The sequence below is a fragment of the Anastrepha ludens genome, chromosome 6 (assembly GCF_028408465.1).
Source record: "Anastrepha ludens isolate Willacy chromosome 6, idAnaLude1.1, whole genome shotgun sequence".
Taxonomy (NCBI): domain Eukaryota; kingdom Metazoa; phylum Arthropoda; class Insecta; order Diptera; family Tephritidae; genus Anastrepha; species Anastrepha ludens.
The window spans coordinates 27,384,293-27,412,154 of record NC_071502.1 but is presented as its reverse complement, the minus strand read 5'-3'; the positions used below and the strand labels follow the sequence as shown (position 1 = coordinate 27,412,154).

Sequence of the window (27,862 nt, the reverse complement as noted above, 5' to 3'; positions counted from 1 at the left end):
CGCCAGATTTGGCTCCGTGTGACTTCTGGCTATTCCCAAAACTCAAGAGAGACCACTCCGGGGAACGCGTTTCGAGTCGATTGAGGAGATAAAAGCTGAATCGAAAAAGGTGCTGATGGCTATACCGGAAATGGACTATTTGGCATGTTTCGGGGATTGGAAAAATCGTTGGCATAAGTGTATTTCATCGAGAGGGGATTATTTTGAAAGGGAGGAAATTGATTTACAAGAATAAATAAAGAGTTTTCATTTTACAACAAAATTCACCCTACTTTTTGCCCATAGAGTACCCTTAGAATCGTAGAACGTGATCAACATTGCTTTGATTCTTGACTTCTGAAAACGCAATTTCTTTGCGTTTGGCTCCCCTTTCGTCTTCAATTCTGCAGATTGACGCTTAGTTTCAGGGTCATATTTGAAGCACCGTGTTCCGTCACCAGTTATGATCGAATCAAGAAAATCTGGATCGTTTTCTTCATGACGTTTTTACAATGCTCTGCACGAGCGATTTTTTTATCTTCATTTAATTGATGTGGAACAAAGCGTGCACAAACCTTTCTTTTACCCAAATCGTCAGTTAAAATTTTCCAAATAGTACCAGTAGATGAATTTAATTCTTCAGCCAACATTCTTACAGTGAAATTTCCGTCAACAGCAAGGATTTCGCGAACTTTTTCCACCAATTCAGCAAGATTACTTGCTTCTGGGCGACCAGGTCTTTTATCATCATTCAAATCTTCACGATCATTTTTAAATCGTTTAAACCAACACATGCCCCACAAAGTCTGCGTTCACCCTACAATAACTTTTTAGTGAATGAAACACACGACCTGCTTTTATAATTTTTATAAATTTGTATATATTTTTTTATTTTTATTATATGTTTAAGTTTCAAAAACAAAAATAAATTTCAAGATTCCTCACCTAAGTTTTTAGATAACGGTGAATAATGGCTGTAACAAGTAAATAAAGCGACCATAAAGTCTGCGTTCAGTCTTAAAGTCTAATAAAAAAACATGATATGCTATATGCAAAAATTAAATCTAATATTTAGTTGGATATCCGCGTTGCTTCAGGACTTCACTCAGCCTATTTGGCATTACTAGTTTCTCTGTTTCCCCTGCTGTTATCTTCCTCCATTCTGCCTGCATGACCTCCGTAAAACCTCTTTACTAGTAATCGCTTGCTGACGAATTCTTTTTTCCAATAGATCCCACAGATATTCGATGGGGTTAAGATCTGGGGACTGTGGCGGTGTTTCAAGCTGTTTTGGAGCGTTGTACAAGGGACAAAGCTTAACGATCTCGGCTGTGTGCTTCGGGTCGTTATCTTGTTGAAACCAAAATGTTCTTGATAAGTCGAGATTTTCTGCACTTTCTTTAAATTCCTTTTTAGTATGTTCAAGTATCCCCATTTATCCATCGTCGAATCAATAAATTCTAACTGACCCACCCCATTTGCCGCCATGCAGCCCCAAACCATAACCCCGCCACCTCCGTGCTTAACCGTGCCAACACGATTTTGCTTTTCAAGAGCAGTTCCAGGTTTTCGCCAAACAATTTGACGGCCTTTTATACCGAATATACAAAATTTACTTTCGTCTGAAAAAATTACTTCTTTCCAGAACTGGGGAGGCTTATTTATGCACTCATTAGCAAACTGAATGCGTTTACGTCTGTTCACAAGAGAAATGAAAGGCTTTCTTCGGGCGACTCTACCATGGTATCCAGCTTGTCGTAGAACTTTTCTGGCAGTTTCAGCGCAAATTTTTTAAATGTTTGATTTATGTTTTCAACTAATTTTGAGGATGTAATCCGGGGGTTAATCTCTGCCAAGTTGATTATAGAACGCTCTTCCCGGGTCGATAATTTTTTCGGACGCCCTGACCTTGGCTTAGATGTAAAAATTCCAGTTTGCCGAAAATTTGTTACAACTCGATGAATAGAGGAATACGTTCCCTCAATAGATTTTCCAATATTTCGGAAACTTTTTCCGTCTTTCCACATTTTTATAATTATTTTCCTTTCAGAAACGCTTCCATGTTCTTTAATTATCTCCAGTTGTAAATAAAATGTTCAACTAAGCTTTGTTAACATTCAGTCGAAGTCATGCGCAATAAAAAATTAACATAAACAAGGAAAAATATCTTAAAATTAACGGTATCATTAAAATAAACAGGCTGAACGCAGACTTTTTGGTGGCACATTTACATGCTGCTGAAGTTATTTTCCCGTTATCTAAAAAGTGAAGTGGGGAATCTTGTTTTTTCCCCCCCTTGAAAGCTAGGAATGTAGTAAATAAACAAATTGTAAAGATTTCAATTTAATCATAATATTCTTTTTTGTTTTTAATAAATTTAAGAAGGCTATTCGGGTGAACGCAGACTTTGTGGGGCAAGTGTACATTTGAACGAGCTAAATAATCATCACCATAAACTTTTTGCATCAATTCGTACGTCTCACTAAATGTTTTTCCAAGTTTAACACGGAATTTAATATTTGCTCTTTGCTCCATTGTATTTTTACGACACAAGCACGAGACATACTGAGACAATAAAAGGCGCGTAACTTTTTAACCTGTCAAACGATTTAAATGCGGTTGAAAGCTGATTTAAATAAAAAATAAAAAAATACCAGTCTAACGGTTAGACGCGATAGAAGTGAAACCTTCCGTAAAACAAACTGAGAGAGAATGAGACGAAAGCAGCATTAGGAGCGGGATAATTATAGGTTCATTATAATATTGCTATGAAGTTCATATTTTATTTTCTTCATTTTATTATTATTCATCCTCAATGTTTTCAATTTCAACAAATGATACGAGTGGCTTATGATAGCTAAAATATGATACAAATGCTTTGGTTTCGATGTTGTCAACATAACTTTGAAAGACCGCGTCAATTGTTGTTTTTGATCGTGTTGTCGATTCAGTGCGATTGTTACGCATTTTAAAATTGAATGTTGTATTGAGAAAGTCAATTAAAGGAACCGCTGTGTCCAATGCAAAATTTACGTTAAAATCGCCACTTAAAATCATTGGAACTTTATCGTAATCTTTTCTAAGTATCCGCGATACTTCTGGTGTATACTTTATTAAATTTTCGTGAATGAATTCCGTGATGCTATTTATTGATTGATTCGGTGAAATATAAATTGCCACAATTAAAACTGTTTTTGTAGTTTTATTTTCTTTTTGTTTTTTTTTCTGTCGTTATTTACGACACTTTTCTGCATTATTTTTCGGCATAATTGCGGTAAATATTTAAAAATGAAAATATTTACGAATATAAAAATACGGACGCAATACAGCACACGCGGTTGCTATTATGAGCATCGTAACGCGTATATTACACAGACGTACTAACATACATACAAACATTCGTAGGACGCTTGGTCTAAGCAAGTATTAGGTATACATAATACATAATACAATACACATACGTACTAGCATACATACAAACATACATACGTATGACGCTAGAACTAAACACCAAAGCAAGTAATAGGCAGTGTAGTATACATACTACAATACTCACTATACTAGCGTGGCTCAGCTGTACGCAGCCACACACATATACGTATATCAACATATAACGCTTCGTAGTGTCGCTTTTTCGTTTCATCGAGTCTCAAATCACTCCCAACGTTTCTAAAGAAGTTTTCACTTCAAAAAGTTATGTTATTTATTGAACATACTGTGTATGTACTACAACTCTCACTTCTCTGATCTGGAGCTATGCTATAACAACTAATACTTTGTATGTATACTCGTATATGTGAATGGTGTGAGCTAAATGTTGTTATTGTGAACACTTAAGTTACATGAGAGTATATGAATATTTTATTTGTAAACTTGCTAAAAAAAAAACAACACTAAATTAGATGCAACTAGCACGCGTGCAAAAGGAGCGGGATCAGTTCTCGGATGAGTTGGAAACACTCAAAGAGCGCTCCGAATCATCGCAAACCTTACTGATGAAGGCGGCGCGCGACAGGGAGGCCATGCAAACCGATTTGGAAGTGCTTAAGGAGCGCTACGAAAAGTCGCACGCCATACAACAGAAACTGCAGGTAATGCCATACAAACATACGCACCCACCCAATTATAGTTACACGCCAACCAGCACTTCAATGCGCACCGAACAAATCGCAACACATTTGAGTTCTCACATGCAATGTCATACTTATACATATATACATACATGCATACATACATACATACGTTATGCAGGTACATATATGCGCGTTGTATGAGTTGGCTTCTAAGATGCTTTACATACTCGCTGAGTTTTCAATTCCATATTTGATTTCAAATTTTAACTTCAATTTGCATGCATTGAAGTTTCCGATTGGCTGTTTGTAAATTGTGTTCTAACCCTAGATGAGCGTGCCTATGTATTAAACATCTATGCGCCGTACATACAACTCTTCCATTAGGCCGCTATTTGGCCGTTAGAGGTCAATAGCTCTAATTTGCGCTATGCTCGTCTTCCTCTTTGCAGATGGAGCGTGATGATGCCGTCACTGAAGTGGAGATACTTAAAGAGAAGTTGGATAAAGCACTCTACGCTAGTCAGAAACTCATCGACGAGAAGGACACCTCAAATAAGGAGTTCGAGAAGATGCTTGAAAAGTACGATCGCGCACAGAATGAGATTTATCGATTGCAGTCGCGTTGTGACACTGCCGAAGCGGATCGCGCCCGCCTGGAGGTCGAAGCGGAACGTTCTTCTTTGGCCGCGTCCAAGGCGCGCGAAGATCTGCGCAAATTGCAGGAGGAGAGTACACGTCTGCAGGAGGCCTGCGATCGTGCCGCTTTGCAGTTGAGCAGAGCCAAAGAGAGTGAGGACAATGCTCGGGTGGAACTTGATCATAATCGTGAACGTTTCGATAAGTTACAAACTGATTTGCGTCGTTCACAAGGCGAAAAGGAACATTTACAATCGGAGCTGGAACGTGTCACGTACGAATTGGAGCGTGCACATGCCGCACAAACCAAAGCCAGCGCCAGTGTGGAGGCCGCTAAGGAGGAAGCAGCGCATTATGCCGTTGAGTTGGAGAAGATGCGTGATCGCTATGAGAAGAGTCAGGTAGAGTTGCGTAAACTCCAGGACACCGATACATTTGGACGTGAGACCCGCCGCCTTAAGGAGGAGAATGAGCGCCTCCGTGAGAAACTTGACAAAACCCTTATGGAATTGGAGACCATACGTGGCAAGTCGCAATATGAGTCCGAATCGTTTGAGAAATACAAAGACAAGTATGAGAAAATTGAGAATGAAATACAGAATATGGAATCCAAACTGCATGAGACCACCCTACAACTTGAATTGTCCAAGGGCGAGGTTGCTAAGCTACTGGCCAATCAAGAGAAACAGCGTAGCGAATTGGAGCGGGCGCATATTGAACGCGAGAAGGCACGTGACAAGCACGAGAAACTGCTGAAGGAGGTGGAGCGATTGCGTCTGCAGCAACAGTCGGCCATCAGCCCTGGCGATTCGGTGCGCGCATCTATGTCGGCGGGCGAGCGTCAAGAGATCGATCGATTACGCGATCGTCTTGAGAAGGCGCTACAGTCGCGCGATGCCACCGAACTGGAAGCGGGCCGTCTCGCCAAGGAGTTGGAGAAGGCGCAGATGCATTTAGCCAAACAGCAGGAAGCGAACGAATCGACGCGCATCGAATTCGAACGCATGTCTGCCGAACTCGGCCGCCTGCACGATCGTCTCGAGAAGGCAGAGGCCGAGAAGGAGTCACTACGCCAATCGGGCCGCAATGGCGCAGACAAACCGCATCCACAACTCGAAAAGCACATGCAGAAATTGGAAGCCGATTGCAAGCAATTAGCCATAGAACGCGAGCAGCTGGTGCTGCAATTGGAGAAGAGTCAAGAGATATTGATGAATTTCCAAAAGGAGCTGCAAAATGCCGAAACGGAATTGCAGAAGGCGCGTGAAGAGAATCGCAAGCTACGCAACGGTCATCCAGTGGCGCCAGCAGCACCCGCAGAAATACAAGCCATGCAACAGGAAATCCAAATGTTACAGCAAAAGTTGCAAGAATCAGACAAAGCGCTGCAGGCGGCTAGTGCTGTTGCCGGCGCGAGTGGCGCCAATCGTGAGGAGGTCGAGCAGTGGCGTAAGGTGCTCGAGGTGGAGAAGAATCGCGCCGAAATGGCCGACAAAGCCGCACAAGAAATGCATAAACGCATACAAGTAAAGAGATAATAAAATTTATTAATCGATATTTTTTCTGTCCCAAAAGGCGAGTTAATAACTTCACACCATTTTGCAGTTGATGGACCAACACATCAAGGAACAACACCAACAAATGCAGAAGATGCAACAACAGATAGCACAACAGCAACAACAACAGCAGCAACAACAACAACAAACCTCCGGTAATGCTCAAGAAGTCACGAAGGAGCTGGAGAAGGTGAAAGGCGAACTGCAAGCTGCCTGCACGGAGCGCGATCGCTTCCAGCAACAACTGGAGTTGCTGGTGCAGGAGCTGGAGAAGAGCCAGGTAAGTGTAGCTGATAAGCGGGATAATTTTTACTTACATACACACATACATTTATCCTCATTAACATCAAATTCCAGTTATCGAATCAGGAGCAAGCGAAGCAACTGCAGACTGCGCAGCAGCAGGTACAACAACTGCAACAGCAAGTGCAGATGCTGCAACAACAAGTACAACAGCTACAACAGTCGGGCAATGCCGGCGCGGCCGCCACCGATGTTCAGCGCCAACAATTGGAGCAGCAACAAAAACAATTGGAAGAGGTGCGGAAACAGATCGACAACCAAGCCAAGGCTACGGAGAGCGAGCGCAAGATCATCGAAGAGCAGCGCAAGCAGATCGAGGCCAAGCGTAAGGATATCGAAGAGAAAGAGAAGAAAATGACCGATTTCGATGTGCAATTGCGCAAGCGAAAGGAGCAAATGGATCAGTTGGAGAAATCGCTGCAGACACAGGGTGGCGGTGCGGCCGCAGCCGGTGAACTCAATAAGAAGCTCATGGACACGCAGCGACAGTTGGAAGCGTAAGTTGCATGCTCAAGTTTCTAAATAATTGAATAAAATGAATATGAAATGTAACTCGCATTCTGACTCATTCACAGCTGCATCAAAGAACTACAAAGCACCAAAGAGGAGCACAAAAAGGCCACCACCGAATGCGAACGATTGCTGCAATTGGTGCAAATGTCGCAGGAGGAACAGAATGCCAAGGAGAAAACCATTATGGACTTACAACAGTAGGCGATATATATTTTTTGTAGTTTTGCTCTCCTAATCCTTCTTAATTTTCATTTACAGAGCCTTAAAGATCGCTCAAGCAAAAGTGAAACAAGCACAAACGCAGCAGCAACAAGATGTAAGTGAATTTGGTTTTATAGTTCTGGCATTTACGAGGGTAAAGCAATACGCCTCTAAAGCGTCCAATAAGGCGCACTTTATTCAGCAAGAAAGGTTTTTTTTTGTCGGGACAGACGACCAAGTACAGCACTCAGACACAACTAAATCTATTGCACTGCACTCGGATTCCCTTTTTAATTTTCTTTAAATCTACTCAACCTCCGAAGAAATCTGAGTGGATCTTGTCGGGCCAAGGATCAGTCCAGCCAGCTGTCTGCAGTCGTCCTCTCAGTCTGTCAAGCTCGCTTGTGGGTTGTAACAACCCATTTGCTAACCGTGGCTTTGATGGCTGCACAAGGGAGTGGCAGAACTTCTTTGGTCCAGAGCCCATCCAAGCTAAGGAATCAGGGGTCTCCTTAGCCACGATAACCTCGAGTCCCGGGACCCATGTTAGCATCAGGCTATTATGTCTACCGACATAGTTCAGCCTGGATTTACAGAACTCGGCTACCCCTGATGTGGTTGGGGGGCTGTCTAAGGCCATGAGCGCAGCTTGGCTGTCGCTGCAGACACATACATATATGTAGATCTGCCTCTCCATCTGTTTTCCACAACAAAGTTCATTGCTTCTTGAACAGCATACACCTCCGCCTAAAACACAGGTGCATGCATTCCAAGAGCAAAGTTCAGTTTTGTCTTGCTGGATTCCAGAGCCGGAGCCATGCTTGGTCCTGGAGCCACCCATGAAAAAGCGAACACAACTGAGCCTCTGGCAGTACTACACTGTATCTCTTTTCAAGTACGACTTCTGATGGCATGGAGTCAAGGGGCATGAAGAGAATCGTTGGATCAAAGTCCATGCCTTCTCTGTTTTCCAACGTCGTACCAGTTCCCATTATGTTTCAACCTGCAGTTGGCCTTCAAGGCCTCTCCTTGGATGACTGCATCAAGCGGTAGTAGACCAATCAGATCATCTAATGCCGGGCCTTAAGTAATCGGAAAAACTCCAGTGCAACAGATGGCCACAGTGCGTTGTAGTCTCGATAAAGTCCTCCTGACTGCCACAAGAGAGAGTCTACTCATTCAGACCACTGATGCATAGGTGATAATAGGTCTTATCATTGCCGTGTATGTAGATCCATAGGACCTTTGCCAGAAAGCTGTCAGTGCTTTGAATGACTTTATTTCAACCTGTGACTACCAAATAAGTTTAGTATAGAGTGTTTACTCCAAGCTATTTGAGGGTAGATCAATACGCCCCTAAAGAGTCAAATAAGGCGCACTTTATTGAACAAGAAAGGATTTATTTTACAGCATAGCCTCAATCAGTGCGGTGCGCTACCTATAAGACCGTGCGTCGGTAAAAGATGTACAGACAAAATTTCTTATGGACTTGAAATGCAGACTCAGTTTTTCATTTGCTCATCATTTTAATTTTTTAATGGTCTTTGAAGTACCGTAGAACTTAATTTTGGAAAAAAATATTTTAAACACTCATCGTATTGTTGTTGTTGCTGTAGCAGTAATATAAGCCCCGTCAGTGTAGGTTATACTATATGTCGGTATAGTCTACTGAATTGACTACTGAACTAGTCTGAAAAAGACACGAACTCTTTTTGTATTAGTCACGAAAATGCAGCAGACTGAGTTCACGTTGATTCCGAACTAGCCGCGAAGTAGTCCCTAACTAGTAATGAACTAGTCGCTAAGCAGTCCCTAACTGGTCACAAACTAGTCGCACACTAGCTCCTAACTAGTCACGAACTAGTCACGCACTAGTCCCTAACTAGTCACGAACTAGGCGCCAACCAGCCCCTTACTAGTTCCAAATTGGTCTTGAATTGTCTACGTAATTCCTATTTATTGCATGTAAACAAAAATTAAGGTCTGCGTATTAAATATGATTTTTTGGCTTAAAACTTAAAACTCTTACGATTTCTGATTATATGTAACCATTTATTTAATTGCTTTCTTTCAGGCTGGACCAGCTGGATTCTTGAAGAGCTTCTTCTAAAGCGCATTATTGGAAAACAACAAGATGCTAAGAAGCAAAGAGAGCAACAACAAGCACTTTTCATTAATACATTGTACATTTGACTAGCAGTAACCTCAGTATTGATTTCATTATAATAATGAGCAATGAACAATGGACATGAGATATGAATGTATTGGAAGTCTTTTTTTACTAAACTTTTTGCTGATTGCTGTCTTTTTCTAATCATTGTTTTTTTTCTAACAAAATATGCAAATTAATGTTTAATATCGTGAATTACCTGCTGTACTCATTATTCTTCATAACTACTAACTACTTGCCACTAATCTACACACCTTAACAAGCAAAACAAGCAAAACAGAAAAAAAAAAACAAAAAACAACAAGCGAACATAGCCACATACATACTACATACCACAGGAAGCAGCTCCGTTGGATGGCAAACAATGTGGAACGTGGAACTATTGGACTGTGGGATAGTGGGATTGCTGGATAGTTGGATAGTTGGATTGTTTAGCGCCCATTGCCTCTCGCTCTCGCTCTCTGTCTCCCTGTACAGAAAACCCCCAACGCATTACTGTTACCATAAACGTGTACGAGCATGTATGAACTTGTATAGTTTAGTAAATGGCATGTGATGCTTAAACGCGGAAGGATGCTTGTATGGAAGGAAAATGTGCGGATTTAGCAGAGAAATGCAAAAGGGAAAATAAAATTTACAATTCGCAAATGCGTTGATTTGGCAAAATAAGAACGCAATTTTTTGGTGAGAACACAAATGTCGCAGAACTATAGAAAATTAATACAAAAAAAAACAAAAAAATAATAAATTAAAAAAATAAAAACTAAAACAATTAAAGGCAAAGCATAAAGAATTGTGAGTGTGTGTTTATGGTTGAAAAGCTGAGATAGCTGAGACGAGTAAGAGTTGCGAAAAACCAAACACAAGTGTAGCAAAATAGACGTGACAGCTAGAGAAAATATATAATAAATATTAGGAAATTCAAGTAAAATTAAATGAAAACAAAACAAATGCAAAATATTTAATATATAAACTGTATCCAGAGTTATAGTTAGATTATTTAAAGAAGAAGGTGAATGCAAATAAATAAAATTAAATGAATAAAGAAATAAATAATGTAAATACTAGAACAAATTGTAGCAAACAAGAAAGCAGCAACAACCTTTATTTCAAATGATTTAACTAACATAGAAATATACAAATATAAAAAATTTACATAGATTCATGCTACATATACATACAAACGTACATACTTATACTAGTATATATGTAAATGAGAACTTGAAAGCATATACATACATACAAACATGCGAGCATGCATAGAATACCACAGTGTATTAGTGGAAGCTGCAGCCATGCCATGCAAATTTGGAATAGCAAATAAGTCATGCATATACACACATATTTGCATATACATATACATATTAACATATAATAAAGTAAAATTAGAAGAAAAAAATATACATATGCATACAAATAATATGGTTATAAACATACATACATACATTAGAATAACCAAATCAATGGAAAAGCAAAGCAAATATTCATACTCGTAAAAAATATAGTACATACATACATATAAATATACATATAAATAGTATGTTCAGCAATATATTGATTAAAAGTACCTTTAAAGCAAATTGAAAGCGAACAAACATTTCAAACCGATTTACTTCAACGCAGCTGCACTCTCACATTTCTCTCTCACTTTACGCTGCAACAACAGTTCGCCGTGCGCTGATCAACAACCACCACCACCACCCAATAGTTGTTATTGTATGTACTGTAATTGTCCAACTTTTCAACGTAACAATAACATTTACTTAACATGCGCGCGCATACATACAGACACTATTGCTTGAGTAACCCACACTAATGTACACACACACACATATATCGTATACATATATATATATAAGTACATACTGCATGCATACAACTAACAGCTATCAACTACATAAATGTGTATGTGTGAGTAATTAACTTAAAAAATATATACCGCCCTTTACAAAAAAAAAAACAACAACAAAACAGCATAAGCAAAGTAGGGTACAGCAACCTTTAGGTAGTATATCAATACAGCAGCAATTTAAGGAAAGCGTTAGGCACCCGTTACAAGCCCAAAACTCAAGCGTCTACTCGTCACATATTTCAGCTCCAAAGCAATTATGGCATAAATGTCAAACTAAGTAGTCTTTGCTTTGCAAATTACCTACACAGCTAAGCGACATGCATATATACATACATACATACAAACATGCAAATGTACATATACTTATACAGCCTTTGCCTATAATGCAAGCCATATCACTATGCCCATATCTACTACTTAACACTTCTAATTACGTAACTCCATTTGTATAGCAACGCGTTAACTTTAGTTTGAAAAAAACAAAACCAAATTAATTCAACAAATGCTTTCACTTATTTATTACTTGTCTGTATGTATTTGTTTGCTTTTTTCATTAATATCCAATTGTATGTCGAAAATGTACATATATTAAAATGCGAATATACCTAAGCTCATTCATAACATGCAAATATAGCCATGTATGTACATACAAATATGTAAATAATTTGATGTTGAATAAAATTGCATAAAAAGTATCAAAGCATAAAAAAAATGAGATTAGCTAAATTTCACAGTCAAATTGGTTTTGACTGCAATTTAAATGCATTGCAAACAGAAAACACACACACACAATCATCAGCATCAGCATGAAGCGAGTATTAGTACACAAAACCTTAAGATCACCAAAATACTTCATTGCTGCTGTATGCAAATGTTAAGGACTGCTGCATAGCCGCATTGCACTCAGTTGATTGTGTACCAAAAATGTCTATTGTTAAGTGAGAAAAATTGAGAAGCGGCACGAGTGTAAAGCTTAACTATGGAGGAAATAGAAAAATAGAAATATGAAGCCAGCTTCACGGATCAAACAGGGTATGCAACTGTTGCCACAAATTTCGCACTTAACACATGGACGCCCGGGAGCGAAATTTTCATTAGACATTTCTTGGCGATTGGAACCGATCTTTCTCTTTTTGGTGATAAGCATGATTCAATAACAATAACAGTGAACAATTCATTGATTGTTTTCGATCGAAGCGGTATTTAGCGCGTTCGGTAGGCAATGGCAAACCTTCGAGAGGATTTCTGCCATGGAAAAACCGCTCATAAAAAACCAATTGTCATTCGGAGACGGCTTAAAACTGTAGGACCCTCCATTTGTGACGCAACACAAAGGCGCATACCACGCATAGGAGGAGGAATCGGCCAAGCATCTAACAGAAATGTACGCGCCAATTATTTTTTTTTTTTTTTACTTTATTTAGCGCGCTCAAGATCGACATATAACACCTAGACTCAAAAGCCAAATAAAGAAAGCCTAGCAAAGAAAACACTTTTTTTTTTTTTGTCAAACTTAGCTTCTTCATCACTGCCATTTCTATCAAGAACAACGTCAACAACCATTCCAGCACCGCTCTAACATTTCAATACCACTTTTGTGGAATGATTTATCTTTTGCCTCAAAATAGCGAATAGCCTCAGTTGCAGCGATAACCTCTTCTATCGAGCGAAATTTCTTACCGGCGAGCATTTTTTTAAGGTCTGCGAACAGCCAGTAGCCGGTGGGAGGCAGATCTGGTGAATGCGCTGGATGTGGGAGCAATTCGAAGTTCAATTCATGTAGTTCTGCCATTGTTTTGATTGACTTGTGACTTCTTGTTTTTTGGTCAACAGTGAGCACAGGCGGCACCACGTTGAACAGAGCTTTCTCATAGTCAAATGTCTATGCAACGTAAAGCCTGTTAGGACTTCTTCGATCTTTTGATAACTTTACGATGTCAGCTAACTTACACAACTTCATTTTTCCATCATTCAAAACGATTTTGTGGATTTTTTTGGTGCTTTCTGGTGTTAACGCCCCATTTGCACGTCCACTGCATTGTGCATCATCGGTGGTCGAAGAATCAGTCAGTTTGAAGTCAGCAAACCATCGTTTTATTGTTGTCTCTTATGGAAGGAAATTTTTAAGCCATTACTTTGATTGCATGGTATTTTTCCCATCAAGAAGCAGTTCAAAATTAAAACACGAAGCTCTTTTTGCTCCATTGTTTTGAAAATAACAACAGTAGCGTCACTTTTAGCACAAAACTCACGAACTAGGGAATAGAATAGCACGAAATCTTAACAGCTGTCTTTCTAAGGTTAGTACTAACTGAAAAAGCGGTCAATGCAATAAAACTAATGTCATCAACTAATGTCAGCCCATGTGTTAATATGATGTGAAGTCTTTTGCAGACTTTTTCTTGAGTTTGGTGAAGGTTATGGGATTGGCAACAATTTCTGTGACAAGAAGGCTTGAGTAGGAAATGAAGCGTCTCAACTTTAAAGGTCAATTTTTTTTTGCAATTGCGGACTTTACTACAAATTATTTAACAAATAGAAAAACTAATAAATAAACTGGTCGATTTATAAGAAAATTAATTTGGTTTAATAGTCCAGGGATACCATCAAACTTGAAAAAAGTGCATTTTTTCAAAAAGCACCTTTCCCAGCGGTAATGGCAAATCTTCAATTGCATTTCTGCCTAGCAAAAGCTGCGCGTCTGCCTCTCGAGTGCGGCTTAAAGCTTTACGTGTCTTCAACTGCAGCACAAAATCAAGGCGTAGCCACAACTAGCTACTTTTAGGAATACTAGTTACTAGTTACTTTTAGCACTACTAGTTACGAATTACTTTTAGTACTACTAGCTACTAGATATTACTTTTAGTACTACTAGCTACTAGTTACTTTAAGTACTATTAGTTACTAGTTACCTTTAGTACTACTAGTCACTAGTTACTTTTAGTAAAACTAGTTAATAGTTACTTTTAGTACTACTAGTTACTATTTACTTTTAGTACTGTTAGCTACTAGTTACTTTTAATACTACTAGTTACTAGTTACTTTTAGTACTACTAGTCACTAGTTACTTTAATTACTTTTTCTCGTTGTCAACAGTTGGCATCATACCTTGCCTGATCCTTCACATTGATATGTATATGCATACATACAAAGAAAGTACACATACATTTACATTAGTTCATGTACTTGAAATACTGTTTTGAACATACCTTCGAAAAGCAAAAACAAAACAAAAACAAAAATATTTAAAATCTAAGACATCACTGCCATGTTGCAAATAACTAATTATTAAAAATATTGTATCTACAAATTATTTTCGCTAAGCATGTATGTATGTACGTTTAGTAAATAAAATTCTGAATTTAATGAGTGCATTTAATTATTTTATTTAGTACTTACGTAGTAATGCACACAAATATGTCACGGGTGTTGTTTTCTTTACTCGTTTTTTTATTTCTGCATATTTTAATACTTTTTCTGCTCACCTAACCCCTGCATTAGATGATGTAGTTGATGCGGACAATTGGAATTTAGTTGTGCATTGAGCTACAGATAAAACATGCCATATCAATTAATTTAAATAAATATACAAATACATGTCGAAGCGAAGCTAGCGAGGAAACTGTGGCAGTAGCCATGGGATAGTTAAATTTGGTAGCCTGAAAAATAGGAGATAGTGAAATAAGAGTAGTGAATGCGCATACAGCTGCTTACAGGTAGCATACGAGATATTTGTGCATATGAGTGTAAAATGCTAATGATAGTGAGATACATGTGTATGTACGCACACATACATATATGAGTTTTTAGTACATAGATATGTTAGGCGTTCATATGCGCTGTAATTGACATTGACTGGCACTGACTATGAATAGAGCGTAGCGTAGCAGTTAGCTTTGTTTGCTTCGACAAGTTGCGTTCGTATTTACTTTGAATGCAAATATGCATACATACTTATATATTAATGAACATATACATACATACATATATGTATTGGAAAAGAGCTAGAAAAGTTCACCAGCATTTATTTAGAAAAGTATGTATTTCTGAAAAGCGAAAAACTAAACATAACCATAATCCAAGCATGTAAGCACACATTCTCACACATGGACATGCACACACACACACACGAGCACGCTGAAGATAATGCAAATAATAGAAAAATGTAATGAAGAACTATAATTAGTAAAGAGCTTGAAATATGTATGTAATTAGCAAAATATTATGTAGGTACAGAGAGCAACCATATCTCTCTCTCTCTCTCCCTCATTTTGAACCTAGCGGGATAGTTTTACGCCTGCAAGTAGTTGGTGTGTAAATCAGTTAGGCCTTACAAACTTTAAAGCTTACATACAAATATAGAATTTTATGCAACTCGAGAGAGCGTACATACACACTCAATATATGCAAACGTATGCAAGTAGAAGAGCGTAGCCCAAGTGAAGCATTTGACGATATGCGTGTGTGTGTGTATGTGTGTGATATCACACATGCACCTGACTATGGAAATTAACTTTTTGCATGAAAATCTCTAAGAACACAACACAAGACAACACGAGTTATGCCTTATTCTACTAAACTAAAAAATACAATACATTCATAATACAATAATAATAATTCAACTCATGCCTACACACTTACCAATACTAGCAACTATCGTATGTTCCATCAACATGGAAATTTGCTTAGCTTAAGGAAATTATGCAAATACCAGCAAACATATACACACACATATGTATGTATGTGCAACTCATTTGCTGTTAAAAAAATCAAATAAAGTGAAAAAAATAAAAAAAACTAAGATACATACGGAGTATTCAAACCATTTTACCCACTCATGCTTGGTATGGAAATACATACAAACATACATACTTATGTATGTAGGTGTGAGAAAAAAAATGTTTCTTTCTTTTTGTACACATATTCCAGCCAAGTATGATAGGCTACTTCATAAAGCCTTATCCATGCAATGCTTTAACACACAAAATCAAGGCGTAACACATCCACCAATCCTATCAATAAACATTTTTCATAGCAACAAATAAGAAACTTTAAAGGCATTCATTATTCATATACATACACATTCACATACACATAAACATATGTAAGTATGTTACAACATAAAATGCTGAAGTATGTAGCTATGTTAGTGCATAAATGCATGTGTATGATGTTAGTTAAGAATGTATGTGTCTATCTACATACATATACCAGGTAATTGTGGTAAGAAAAGCAATCTTAGGCGAAGACAATATACTTTTACAAAACAATACAATCCAACAAACATATTCATAGTTAAAGAAACACTTTATAAACTTTGCTAATTCACTTCCAAGCACACACACACTCACACACACATAGACACCTAGAAACATAAAAATATACACGTTAAAAAACCAACAAAAATTAAATGGAAAAATTCTACATATCCGTAGTTGTTTCACAATTATCCTACTATAATACATTACAAGCGCAGGCATTTCTCTTATTCTTTGTGTCTTTTTTCTCCAACTTTGTTATGTCAAAGTGACGCCGAGCAGCTCTCTGCAAGTTCTGTTAAAGAGCGTCTGAATTTGCCTAGCATTCACATCAATGTTGTAATGCAGTATGTTAACATTAGTTCGGTTGCCTCAATCAGAGAGTTAACATTATTTTATAAGTTCTGTATGATTAACATTTTTCTCAGTAGACAAGACAACTTCTATGGAAATTTAACATTATTTTATGAGCTCTGTATATTTAACATTTTTATCAATCGGCTAACATTATTTAACATTATTTTATGAGTTCTGTTTATTTAACATTTTTCTCAGTAGACAAGACAACTTCTATGGAAATTTAACATTATTTTATGAGCTCTGTATATTTAACATTTTTCTCAATAGGCTAACATTTTTAACATTATTTTATGAGTTTTGTATATTTAACATTTTTCTCAATAGGCTAACATTTTTTAGCATTATTTTATGAGTTCTGTTTATTTAACATTTCTCTCAATAGGCTAACATTTTTAACATTATTTTATGGGTTCTGTATATTTAACATTTTTCTCCATAGACTAAACGACTTCTGCAGAATTTTAACATTATTTTATGAATTCTGTATATTTAACATTTTTCTCAATAGGCTAACATTATTTAACATTATTTTATGAGCTCTGCATATTTAACATTTTTCTCAATAGGCTAACATAATTTTGTGAGTTCTGTATATTTAACATTTTTCTCATTATTACATTATTTGACATTATGTTATGTGTTCTGTATGATAAACATTTTTCTCCATAGGCTAAACGACTTCTGCAGAATTTTAACATTATTTTATGAGTTCTGTACAATTAACATTTTTCTCAATAGGCTAAAAACTCTTGGCAAAAAGTTAACGTCAACACTTAATAATTAGCATTTCTCTCGATGGGCTAAGCAATTTCTATATATGTACTACGTAAGCACGTGCAACAAGTGAAAATTCTTGTCGATATATCACACATACATACATACAAACACATACTATAAATATTTGACTCTAATCTACTTGTTATCCCCGCCGTCGTGTTTCCCTTAATAAAATGGCATAATGCAATAATAAAAGGGGGCACTTTTTTATTAGCTTTCTGTCATTTCACTTGAAATATAGACGAGTATGTAGATAAGTTTATTCACCTTCCCATTTCTTGGAAATTAAAAGCAAACATACAGTTGCACATATTTCATGCAGAGATTTGTAAATTTAATCCCATTTAAATTTGTACCGAAATTTAAGCCCATAAAACAATATTAAAGCAGTTAACTTTTTTGAAAGTATAATTAAAAAAAATTGTATTAAAGGGTGATAAGCGCAAATTGAAATATGTATTAAAAAAAAAAAAAAAGATATGCAACAACAAATATATAAAACATTAAAATAGGCAAATTAAAGTAAATAATCAGCGTCACACATAAATATTTTTATGTCCGTTGTTGAATTATCCGTATGTATTTATTATATTAAAACAAATACAACAGCGATTATTAGGAAAATTGCAAAATTCGAAAATTGCATTGATTAAAGCGATGATAATAGAAAATAACTCAAATTTATTCAGACAAAAAGTTACAGTTATTGCAGAAAAATTATAAAATATTTATATATCAAAGCCAACTAGCATTAAATTCATAGTTAATTGATTTCAGTTTTCATTGATGCGTTTTTAAATAAAACTAACTAATTTTTTACCTCAGTCAAAATGGAAATCTGATAGTGAAAATAAAAAGTAAATAACCAAATAAAGCAAATTATAGAAGCAAAGTCACTACACAAAACCAAATTGAATTGTAGAAACTGGAACTGTGGAACTTGTGGCCGAGGTTGCGAATTTTTTGGCGGTGTACACAACTGTACATACATAACCGAAACAAAAAACAAAGAAGAAAAAAGAAAAAAACAAATAAAGGAAGAAACAAAACAAAAAAAACTGCAAGAAAAGAAAACACAGACATGAATGCGAATGCAATAACCACGCATAAATAAATATACACATACATACATACATACATAGAAACTACAAAGAAATAAATATAAAGACAAAATTGAAAGAAGAAAAACACACAAAAACAAAAACAGAAACAAATACCAACAGAGAATACTCATGGTCAGTAAATTACATAATAATAATAAACTCTATTATATTTCATACTAAGAACAATAGAAAAATGCAGATTTAAGATTAAACAAGGAAAACAGCCGTTGAGGTGAACTTTAAATAAATACAAAATATAGCAGCAAATTTTTCTGTAAACAATTTTTTAACAAATTCGGTGATCTACGATATTAATAAATTACTATTATAAATATATATATACATATATATATATATATATAAAATTATAAATATGATATATAATATTAATAATATGAAATAAAATAATGTTTTTTAAGCAAACAAATGAAAAACCAAAAAATAAATAATTAAACAAATACTTATACATATATACAAAGTTAAGTAATGATAATTAAAGTAATATTAAAATATGTAATAGACAAAAATAAAAGACAAAAAGAAGCAAGTAAATAAAAGAAAGTAATAACTCAGCAGACACAGTGGACATAACATTTTCAACACCTAAATTACACTTCACAGTACACACACAGTTAGAAAATGAAATGAAAATTCAAGTATTGTTATCAACCAGATATAACTGTAACACTAACAACCGGAACAACAGACAGTACCGACATGAAATTGATAATATAGAAGAATAACGAAATGATTATTTAACATGTTCATTATATATAAATGTCATTAAAATGTTCTTCAAAAACTGCCTACAAATAAAATATATTTAAAATGATATTTAAGCCAATGCGTTTTAATTTACAAAATTGGCAAAAGGTCAATGTTAACGTGCATTGTTGCGCAAGGTCACTTTGGCAACTCATTTCGCATTTTCTCATCTCTCCGTTTTTCTCTCATTCGCCAATCAACAGCTGTCAAATAGCAGCAAATTTAGTTGCTTTCTATTTAGCCGTTGACGAAAGCGCATGTGCGCCGCAAAAAACCAGTGTAAGATAGAAATTCGTATACATATTAATTTTGATATTGTATTGTACAGGGTTGCCCATATTCTACGGACTCATCTGGCAACCCTGTACCCGTTTGTACGAAAGGTTTTCGACTGGTAATGCTCTTTCTAATCCAAAGAGGCCAAATCAAAACCGACCAGGCGATCGGATGAGAATATTGCTCTTGTACGGGCCAGTGTTGAGACGTCGCCAAGGACATCCCAAATTCGCCGTTCTCAGCAGTTGGGCATTGCTCGGACCACTTTGCAACGAATTATCCGCATTGTTTTGCATTTATTCCCGTATAAGATTCAATTGACTCAACAATAAACACATGGGTCCGTCGAATATGGGCAAAGTTTTCAGCTTTCGATTAACAAACGCAGTTTTACTTTATTATTATTTATAGGAGATATATAGTACAATATAACCCTAACTTAATTAGCACACTGGCTACTAGGACCTTCACTGCTTAATAACGATTACAAAATGATTAATTCTAACTGTACAATTTTTACATGGTCTGATATATTAATACATTTCATATATGTAATTGTATATTTTAATCACATTGTCAAAAGTAACATTATTTAATAGAGTCGATGGTACCATAGTTCCGAATGCAGTAGTCCGTTTGGTGGTTAGTGTGGGACAGAGGTCTAGGATGTGTTGGATTGAGAAATGCCCTTCACAAAACTGACAAGCCCGGGAAGGAGAGTCCAGGAGAAGATGTTCGTGTGTTAGTTTAGTATGACCGAGTCTCAGACGCATGAAAGTTGTGATCTGGTGTTTGGAAAGAGTAGTTGGGAATAGGGATTTTTTACAATCAGGATTTATAAGGGTGTATGGATGATTAAATTGAGATCATTCAACCTTTTCAATTGCAAGGAATGGAGGTTGATAGCTTTAAGGATTTCATTCGAACAGAATGTGTCGAAATTGATGGAGGGTTTGGAATATGTATTTTCTTCCCTCTTGGCCAATTTCTGAACACGAATTCGTTTTGGACCCGCAGAACCATGTTCACACCACTCTTTAAGCTCATGTTTTGATTAAGAATTATGGTGATAGGCCTAAGTCTCATCCATAGCCATAAATTGATGCACAAAATCCTTTCTAAAACGGTTTAAATGTTGCTGAGGATGTCGCATTCGCATGTGTTTTTGTTCCATTGTTGGCGAAGGCGGCATCCATTGAGCACACAGCTTTCTGAAACCCAATGCTTCAGTCAAAAAATATTGCTTGTACTGCCTAGTGAGATACCTCGGGCTTCTACTAAATCCCTTTCAATGACTCGATAATTTTCCAATACAATATCCAGTATTTTTTCTTTGATTTCTGATGTTGTGGCTGCTTTTGAACGTCGTAGACGTGGACCGCCTTCAAGCCCTGTCCGAATAGGTTTAAATTCGGCAATTCATATTTTTACTGCGCTGATTGATGGTGAAAAGTTCTTATACACTTTCAACATAGACTATCGATTTTCTTGGCATGTATAATATATCGCTTGATAAAATTGAAGTTGAAGAGTTGATTACCTTCGGTGAATTCTTGTAGTGCGCCGCTGAGAATAAATGCTGCGATAATCACCCAGAAATGGTTCAGAAATTGAACTATGAAATTGAAACTGCCATTGGTGAGGTGGGTAAGCTCCCAGAATCACGAGAATGTCATACAAACTTGTGTTAATAGAATGGACTACTATGAAACTTCACGAATTTTTTACACAACATAAACTTATTATATATCTATTATAAATTCATTCAATAAAATGCCCATTTATTGCAGCTCGATACGGGTTCGGAAGCAATTACATGCCCTAATCAACTGCTTCTTATTCATATAACGGTATTGATTGCAGCCTTCAGAGAAGAAATGGTTTTATGAGCATGCTTATTGATTTCACGTTCAACTAAGGCCCATACGTAGTAATCCCGAAGATGAAGGTTTGGGGAGTTAAACAGCCATAAATTCAGTGTTATGTGGTTATGGAAATTTTCAGACATCCATTATTGTGTCGTCATCGTTGGGTGTCAAGCAGCAGAGTCTTGCTGAAAGATCTAAGTGATGTCACCACGCACACTCTCAACCCAAGGTTTCACTGCCGTCTCTAAAACCTCGATATATGCAGTAAAATTCAATCGAAATGCTTGCATAGAAAAGTGTGACATGGCACGTCCTTTGTTGCTCACAACATCTAAAACCACACCAGTGGCTGGAAACTTCATGTGCAAGGAAACAGGATCTTCTGTAGCTATCTAACTTTCTGGTCATTTCTGCTTTTAGCTTTTTGTATTGGTCAACATTTTTTTCGTCAGAAAACAACCATAACATCTCAGGCGCTTCAGGGTGTTTAATTTTACTTCGAAAGCATTTTGTTTAGAAAGCTTTGATTGATCGCTGTGCTCGTATTATATTAATAAGAATTTAGTCAATGTAGTGCACCCAATGGCCAAGACTTCGACCAAAGAGATCTTTTGTGTCCTGCTTCATGTTTTAGAAGTATTTATTATTAGTCCTATGGTGCGGACTTACTACCATTAAATGTTCTCAGGTTCTAATATTTAATCTAGATGTTCCCTGGATGCTGGATATTGGACAATTGAACCAAGGGCATCCCTGATTTCAATCGGATCCATTTAATTTCGACGAAAGATGTGCAGTCTTGCAAGCCTTTTGACTCTGATTTCTCATAGGATTTATACCGGAGATATTCATGGAAAACTAGACAAATAAGACCCTTAGAAATATAAAACACACTCGCATTTGAAGGGTTCTCGCCTATGATCGTTTGCACTTGTTGAAAAAGAAAGAATTCGATGCTCTGAACAAATTTTTATATCAGAACTACATTTCTAAATTAGAGAGTGTTATCAAAGAAAATTGTAAATATTTTTGGCAGTTCATTAACGGTAAAAAGGAAACCACTGGAATTCCGGATAAAACGCAATATTTGGGGGAAACGTTGTTGGACATTCAAAAAATTAATAACCTTTTTGCAGATTTTTTTTTTATCTGTTTATGTTTGTCAATCTGACACCGGAATAGAAGATACCTCTTTTAACAGCTCACGAACAAATAAAGGTTTCCAGCTCTCATCTAATGATGTACTCAGAAGCCTTTCAGCCTTGGCAAATGACCCAACTCCTGGAGAAGATGGCTTCCCTCCTATATTATTAAAAAACTGTGATATATCGTTAGCAAAACCATTAACAATTATCTTCAATAAATCACCAGCTTCTGGTGAGTTTTTACATAATTGAAAAAAATCGTTTATCATACCAATACATAAGTCTGGAAGCAAGTCGGAAGTCCAAAATTATCGCCCTATCTGCAAAATCTCTTGCTTACCTAAACTCTTTGAAAAGCTAGTTCATGATTTGATTTTCTTTCAAATTTCAGATCTCATATCGCCTAATCAGCACGGCTTTGTTAAGGGTAGATCTACTATTACGAATTTAGGGTTATGCGCAAATTTTGTCTTAAACCAATTTGAAACAGGCCAACAATACGATGTCATATTCACCGATATTTCGAAAGCGTTCGATAGAGTCAGCCATAGTATCCTACTTAAAAAGCTGGGCTCAATTCGTCTTCATCCTAGCTTACTTAACACGTTGGCTGCCAATGTATCACTGGTGATCATTTCAAAAACCTACCTCCAGGTGCCAATGTATCACCGGTTATCATTTCAAAAAACTACCCCCAGGTGCCAATGTATCACCAGTGATACACGCTTAGGCCCCTAGACTTTAGGGGCTGGGACCCTAACGGAAGGAGTTTTGGGAAAATTGAAAGTTTATTTTAAAAGAAAAAATATTTTATTTCATAGTAAAATACAAAGCTTTGAAATAATACGAAATTAAAAATGAGAAAATTCAATTCAATTCTGGAAACAGAAAAAACTATATTTTTTGTTTTTAATTTTAATGTAGTTGTTGAAAATGTTTAAGACATAGGTATGGTGACCTCCGATATTGGGCGCAGTATGTTGCCACTAGTTTGGCCTCCTTCCTGGCGACTGACGAAGAGTCGTCTTTAATTCTGAATAGCACATGCCGCAACGATGTCTCTTGCGCCTACCATCCTTTGTTGCTTCTGTCGACGTTATTAAAAAGTGTTTTCCCTGCGGAGGTGAGCGCGCTATTGAAGCGCTATCTTTTCGACTCATGAAAAGGATAATGCTTTGACGAAAGTCAGATATTTGCATTTTATAAGTTTTTGATACTGTTTCAGAGGACTGGGCATTATCTGCGAAGTGAATGAATTTGAGCAAGATCTGGAACCGGTTACTCCATGATCTCCTGGCGATCAGTATCTTTCCACATATTCATCCTACTGCTGCTGCGAGTACCGATGCCAGTTACTTGAGAGTTTGCATTCCTATTTGTCTCTTCAACAATAATATCCAATATCTCATCGGTTAAAAACTTTCTGTAATATTGAAATGGCGTACCGGCATCATATTGCAAAACCTGGGGTGGATTGGTAAATTCTTCAAAGTCTCTCCGGTAGCAGGCGAGGTCCATGCTGTCGTAGTTTCTGTCTGTTTTTCATCAGCAGTATTATTAACATTTGTAGCAATAATATCGAGGTCTTCATCAATACTGTCATCACTCCTTGTATCACTGCCTGAATCCGCGATGTACTCATCTTCATCTGGACTAAAATCCTCACCACTAACACTGGAATTTTCCATTGAATTCAACGCGTCACGTATTTCCTCGGAATTCATAACTTCACAACTTCACTTCAATATATTTCACTGTAATTTGCAACCAACTGCTCGCTATGAACTCAAGTTTGATACTGATTTATTTTGATTTACTTCTTCGAAATGTGATCACCGGTGATATAAGAATAGTTTTAAAAAAACGGCAAGTGGTCACCAACTTTAAATGTACGTCATTTAGTATCAAATGAAGAATATCGTGATCTTGTACGAGTGTTTCATTTTTTAACAGTATTTTATGTTCAAATTAGCCACTCTTATATTACATGGAGAAAACTCAGCTCAGATTGCGTTAGATTCGTTGAGGTTAATGAAGTTTGATTAGGTTCATTTTAGTAACGAATTTCCTGTAAGGTTATGTTATTTTGTGTTATGCTAGGTAAAGGTACGTTACTTTTATTTGTAGATGTTTTGAATCGAGTACACATAGAAGTACAATGCAATCGGTTCAATTGTGTTACGTAGGGTTCTATTTACTGAAGTGAGATTAGGATAAGTTATACAAGGTTACATCGAGTTTGGATAGGTTGGCATTGCAAATTAATCAAAATGACTTCCTTTTGCAATGCAGAAAAGCAGGACAGTGGGCTCGATTGTCTCACACTATGTACGGTTGGATTGATTTCGATAACATTAGGTTAGGTGAGGTTTAGTTAGGTAATACCACGTCCGGGTAAGTCAGAAAATTGCAGAAGTAAGTCAGCGAATTGCGTTACTTTTTGCATTATTTTTTTTTACGTTATAATATTTTTCTACGGTCTCTGTTCAGCACGAGAATGTTTTTTTTTATTCGTAAGTATTTTATTTGCAATCTATCTTAATATAATGATATTCAGCAAATTAGGTCTTATAATCTAATAGCAGCGGTAGTATTTGCACAAATGCAATACTACTTATAAGATTACGATATTTGTTCTAATATTTGATCTTAAATGTATTAAATTTCAATTGTACTAATGAGTTGCTTATCTTCTATAGGAACTTATGTATTTTGTTTTTTATTTAGTGTTGAATAAATAATTTAATTCAGCAAAATTAGAGAAATGGCAAGTCTAAGATATGATTACGCTTCAGTCGTATTGTTTCATTACTTGAGTCTAATAAGCATATAGCATTCGTATTTACATGGTTTGACAGCCGTGCAAGATATCTGTTAGAAAAGTTTGGAATTTCACTCTTTACAAATGGGATATCTAAGTCCTTGTGTATTGCTTCATTTGTGACAAACCAAGGGGCGTTAACAAGTGCACGCAAAGTTTTTGATTGGTAGCGTTGCAGGATTTCTATATTCGATTTGCTAGCAGTTCCCCAAAGCTGTATACCGTAGGTCCATACAGGCTTTAAAATAGCTTTATATAGTCTTATTTTGTTTTCAAAACTAAGCTGAGATTTACGACCAAGAAGCCAGTGCATTCATTCGCTTGGTTTTATTTTTAAGCTGCTCTTGTTTGGCCTTAATATGGGATTTCCAAGTAAGGCGTCGATCTAAATGCATTCCTAAATATGTTACCTTGGTATCACAGCATTATTTAAAAATATTCTAGGGCAGAGAATGTTCTGCTTTTATTTTATTTCTACAAAAACGTTTTCCACTTGGAAAATTTCTAATCAATTTTGATGAAATAATGCTTGCTAGATTCGGAATGGACACAGGTAGGAGAAAATATACTTAATTATACACATAGGTATTTCGCGAATAATAACGGAGAACCGCATTAAATTTGCAAATATGAAAGTAGTGAACAAAACTCTCAGTTTACTGATTTTTTTGGTTTACAAAAAAATCCGGTACTTTGACACATTTTGATCGATTTTTGAAATTAAATGCTTTTTACATTCGAAATAGACACAGCTATACGACTTTCTACTAATAAATAAATCTTTCATTTCAATATTTTCGGAAAAATTGATTACAATTTAAGTTTTGTGTTGAAAAATCAGTGGTTATTTTAGCTTAGCGTGAAAAATAGAAGACATACGCCAGAAGGACTAACATTTAACTCAACAAAACTGTTTCAAGATTGGAAATCGGATAAAATGCAGACGAGCTACGAATTTTTAAGTGTCAGAAAACACCTAAAATCGGTTTTTTAACGATAAATAAAAAATTTGTGGGTGTTTGTTTTTTTGAGCACTGTTCCGCATCGTTCTCGGCTAGATCTACAGTGCTCATCATGTCTCTTCAAAAGTTCTGATTCACTGTATCACCGTGTTATGCATCCCACCTGAATATAAGAGACTGTTGAATATATTATTTTAATTTTTATTTTTTATCTAATTGTTATGGACAAATCGGCTCAAAATTAATATATGAAATGTACAAAATTAACTTTGTATTAAAATGATGGCTTTCTTACCATTTTTTTAACGCCTCTAGCCTTTTCTAACTTTTCTTGAGTCAATTTAATTTTTTATATTATATGATAATCTGGTCGCACAGTTGTTACTGCGACCATATCACAAAGTTATCCGCTGCTTGAACGGTTTTAACTCTTTGCAGGTTTAATATAGTTTTTCTTTCAAACTCAACAATAAAAACGATTTCACTATGAAGTTTTTCTAGTTTGGTACAACAAATGTCATTTAAAACAAACTTTTATATCTCGCGAGTAACTTCTCTGTAACCGCAAATATTTCTTGCCCAACTCTTTTCCGCTTCCTGGCGAGTGGTGCTTTGCAACAGTAATGCCAGGTTGTCGAAAATTTCCCTACTCGAGGGATATTTTGCAACAAAAATTGTTTAACGGAAAAAGGGGCATTTTGACGTTTCAAGGGATTTTCTTGAAACGCAGTTATCGATGCGCAATAGATCAAAATGCAACTAAGATTAATTGGTCGTCTTCTAAGACCTTTCCACCAAAGACAGACAGATTTTGGGTTTAAAATGAATTTGAGTGCTGATACTCGTATTTATATGGAATTTGACAAGTGTTTTGGCTGGCGCTTGCGCTTGAACGCACTAGCGGCAGCAACCTCAAAAGTAAGCTGCGGCAGAAACGTCACCTCGGGTTTATGCAATGCAATGGAAAATGCGTATTAGCTGTCGAAAAGGAGGGAAATTGAGAAACGAATTCTAGACGTCTTGACATTTATAAAAAAGACAATTCACTTTTAAGCAGCCGCCTTTAATTTCGTTTCGTAAAATTATTCGCGCTGACGACGATTTGCATGGACTTACATTTGAGTGAAGCGTAGATTATAATATTTTATTAACTAACCTACAAAAATCTCCAAATTGAAACAGATTTCTCCGAATGTCGCGTTCCTTTATAATTAGGTTTTGCTCTCTTTCACGAAATAAAACGA

General features: G+C 36.4%; 1 protein-coding gene across 3 annotated transcripts in view; it reads left to right on the top strand.

Moving 5' to 3' along the window:
- LOC128867922 (plectin) overlaps nt 1-14,124 on the top strand; it is a 226,479-nt gene extending 212,355 nt beyond the window's left edge. For all 3 annotated transcript variants that reach the window (XM_054109549.1, XM_054109547.1, XM_054109546.1), the window contains 7 exons: nt 3,882-4,070; nt 4,502-6,214; nt 6,294-6,524; nt 6,602-7,044; nt 7,123-7,257; nt 7,319-7,376; nt 9,336-14,124. In XM_054109549.1, the coding sequence (XP_053965524.1) occupies nt 3,882-4,070; nt 4,502-6,214; nt 6,294-6,524; nt 6,602-7,044; nt 7,123-7,257; nt 7,319-7,376; nt 9,336-9,371 (2,805 nt within the window). In that variant the 3' untranslated portion in view covers nt 9,372-14,124. The remainder of the gene's footprint in view (nt 1-3,881; nt 4,071-4,501; nt 6,215-6,293; nt 6,525-6,601; nt 7,045-7,122; nt 7,258-7,318; nt 7,377-9,335) is intronic.
- The last annotated feature ends 13,738 nt before the right edge of the window (nt 14,125-27,862 follow it).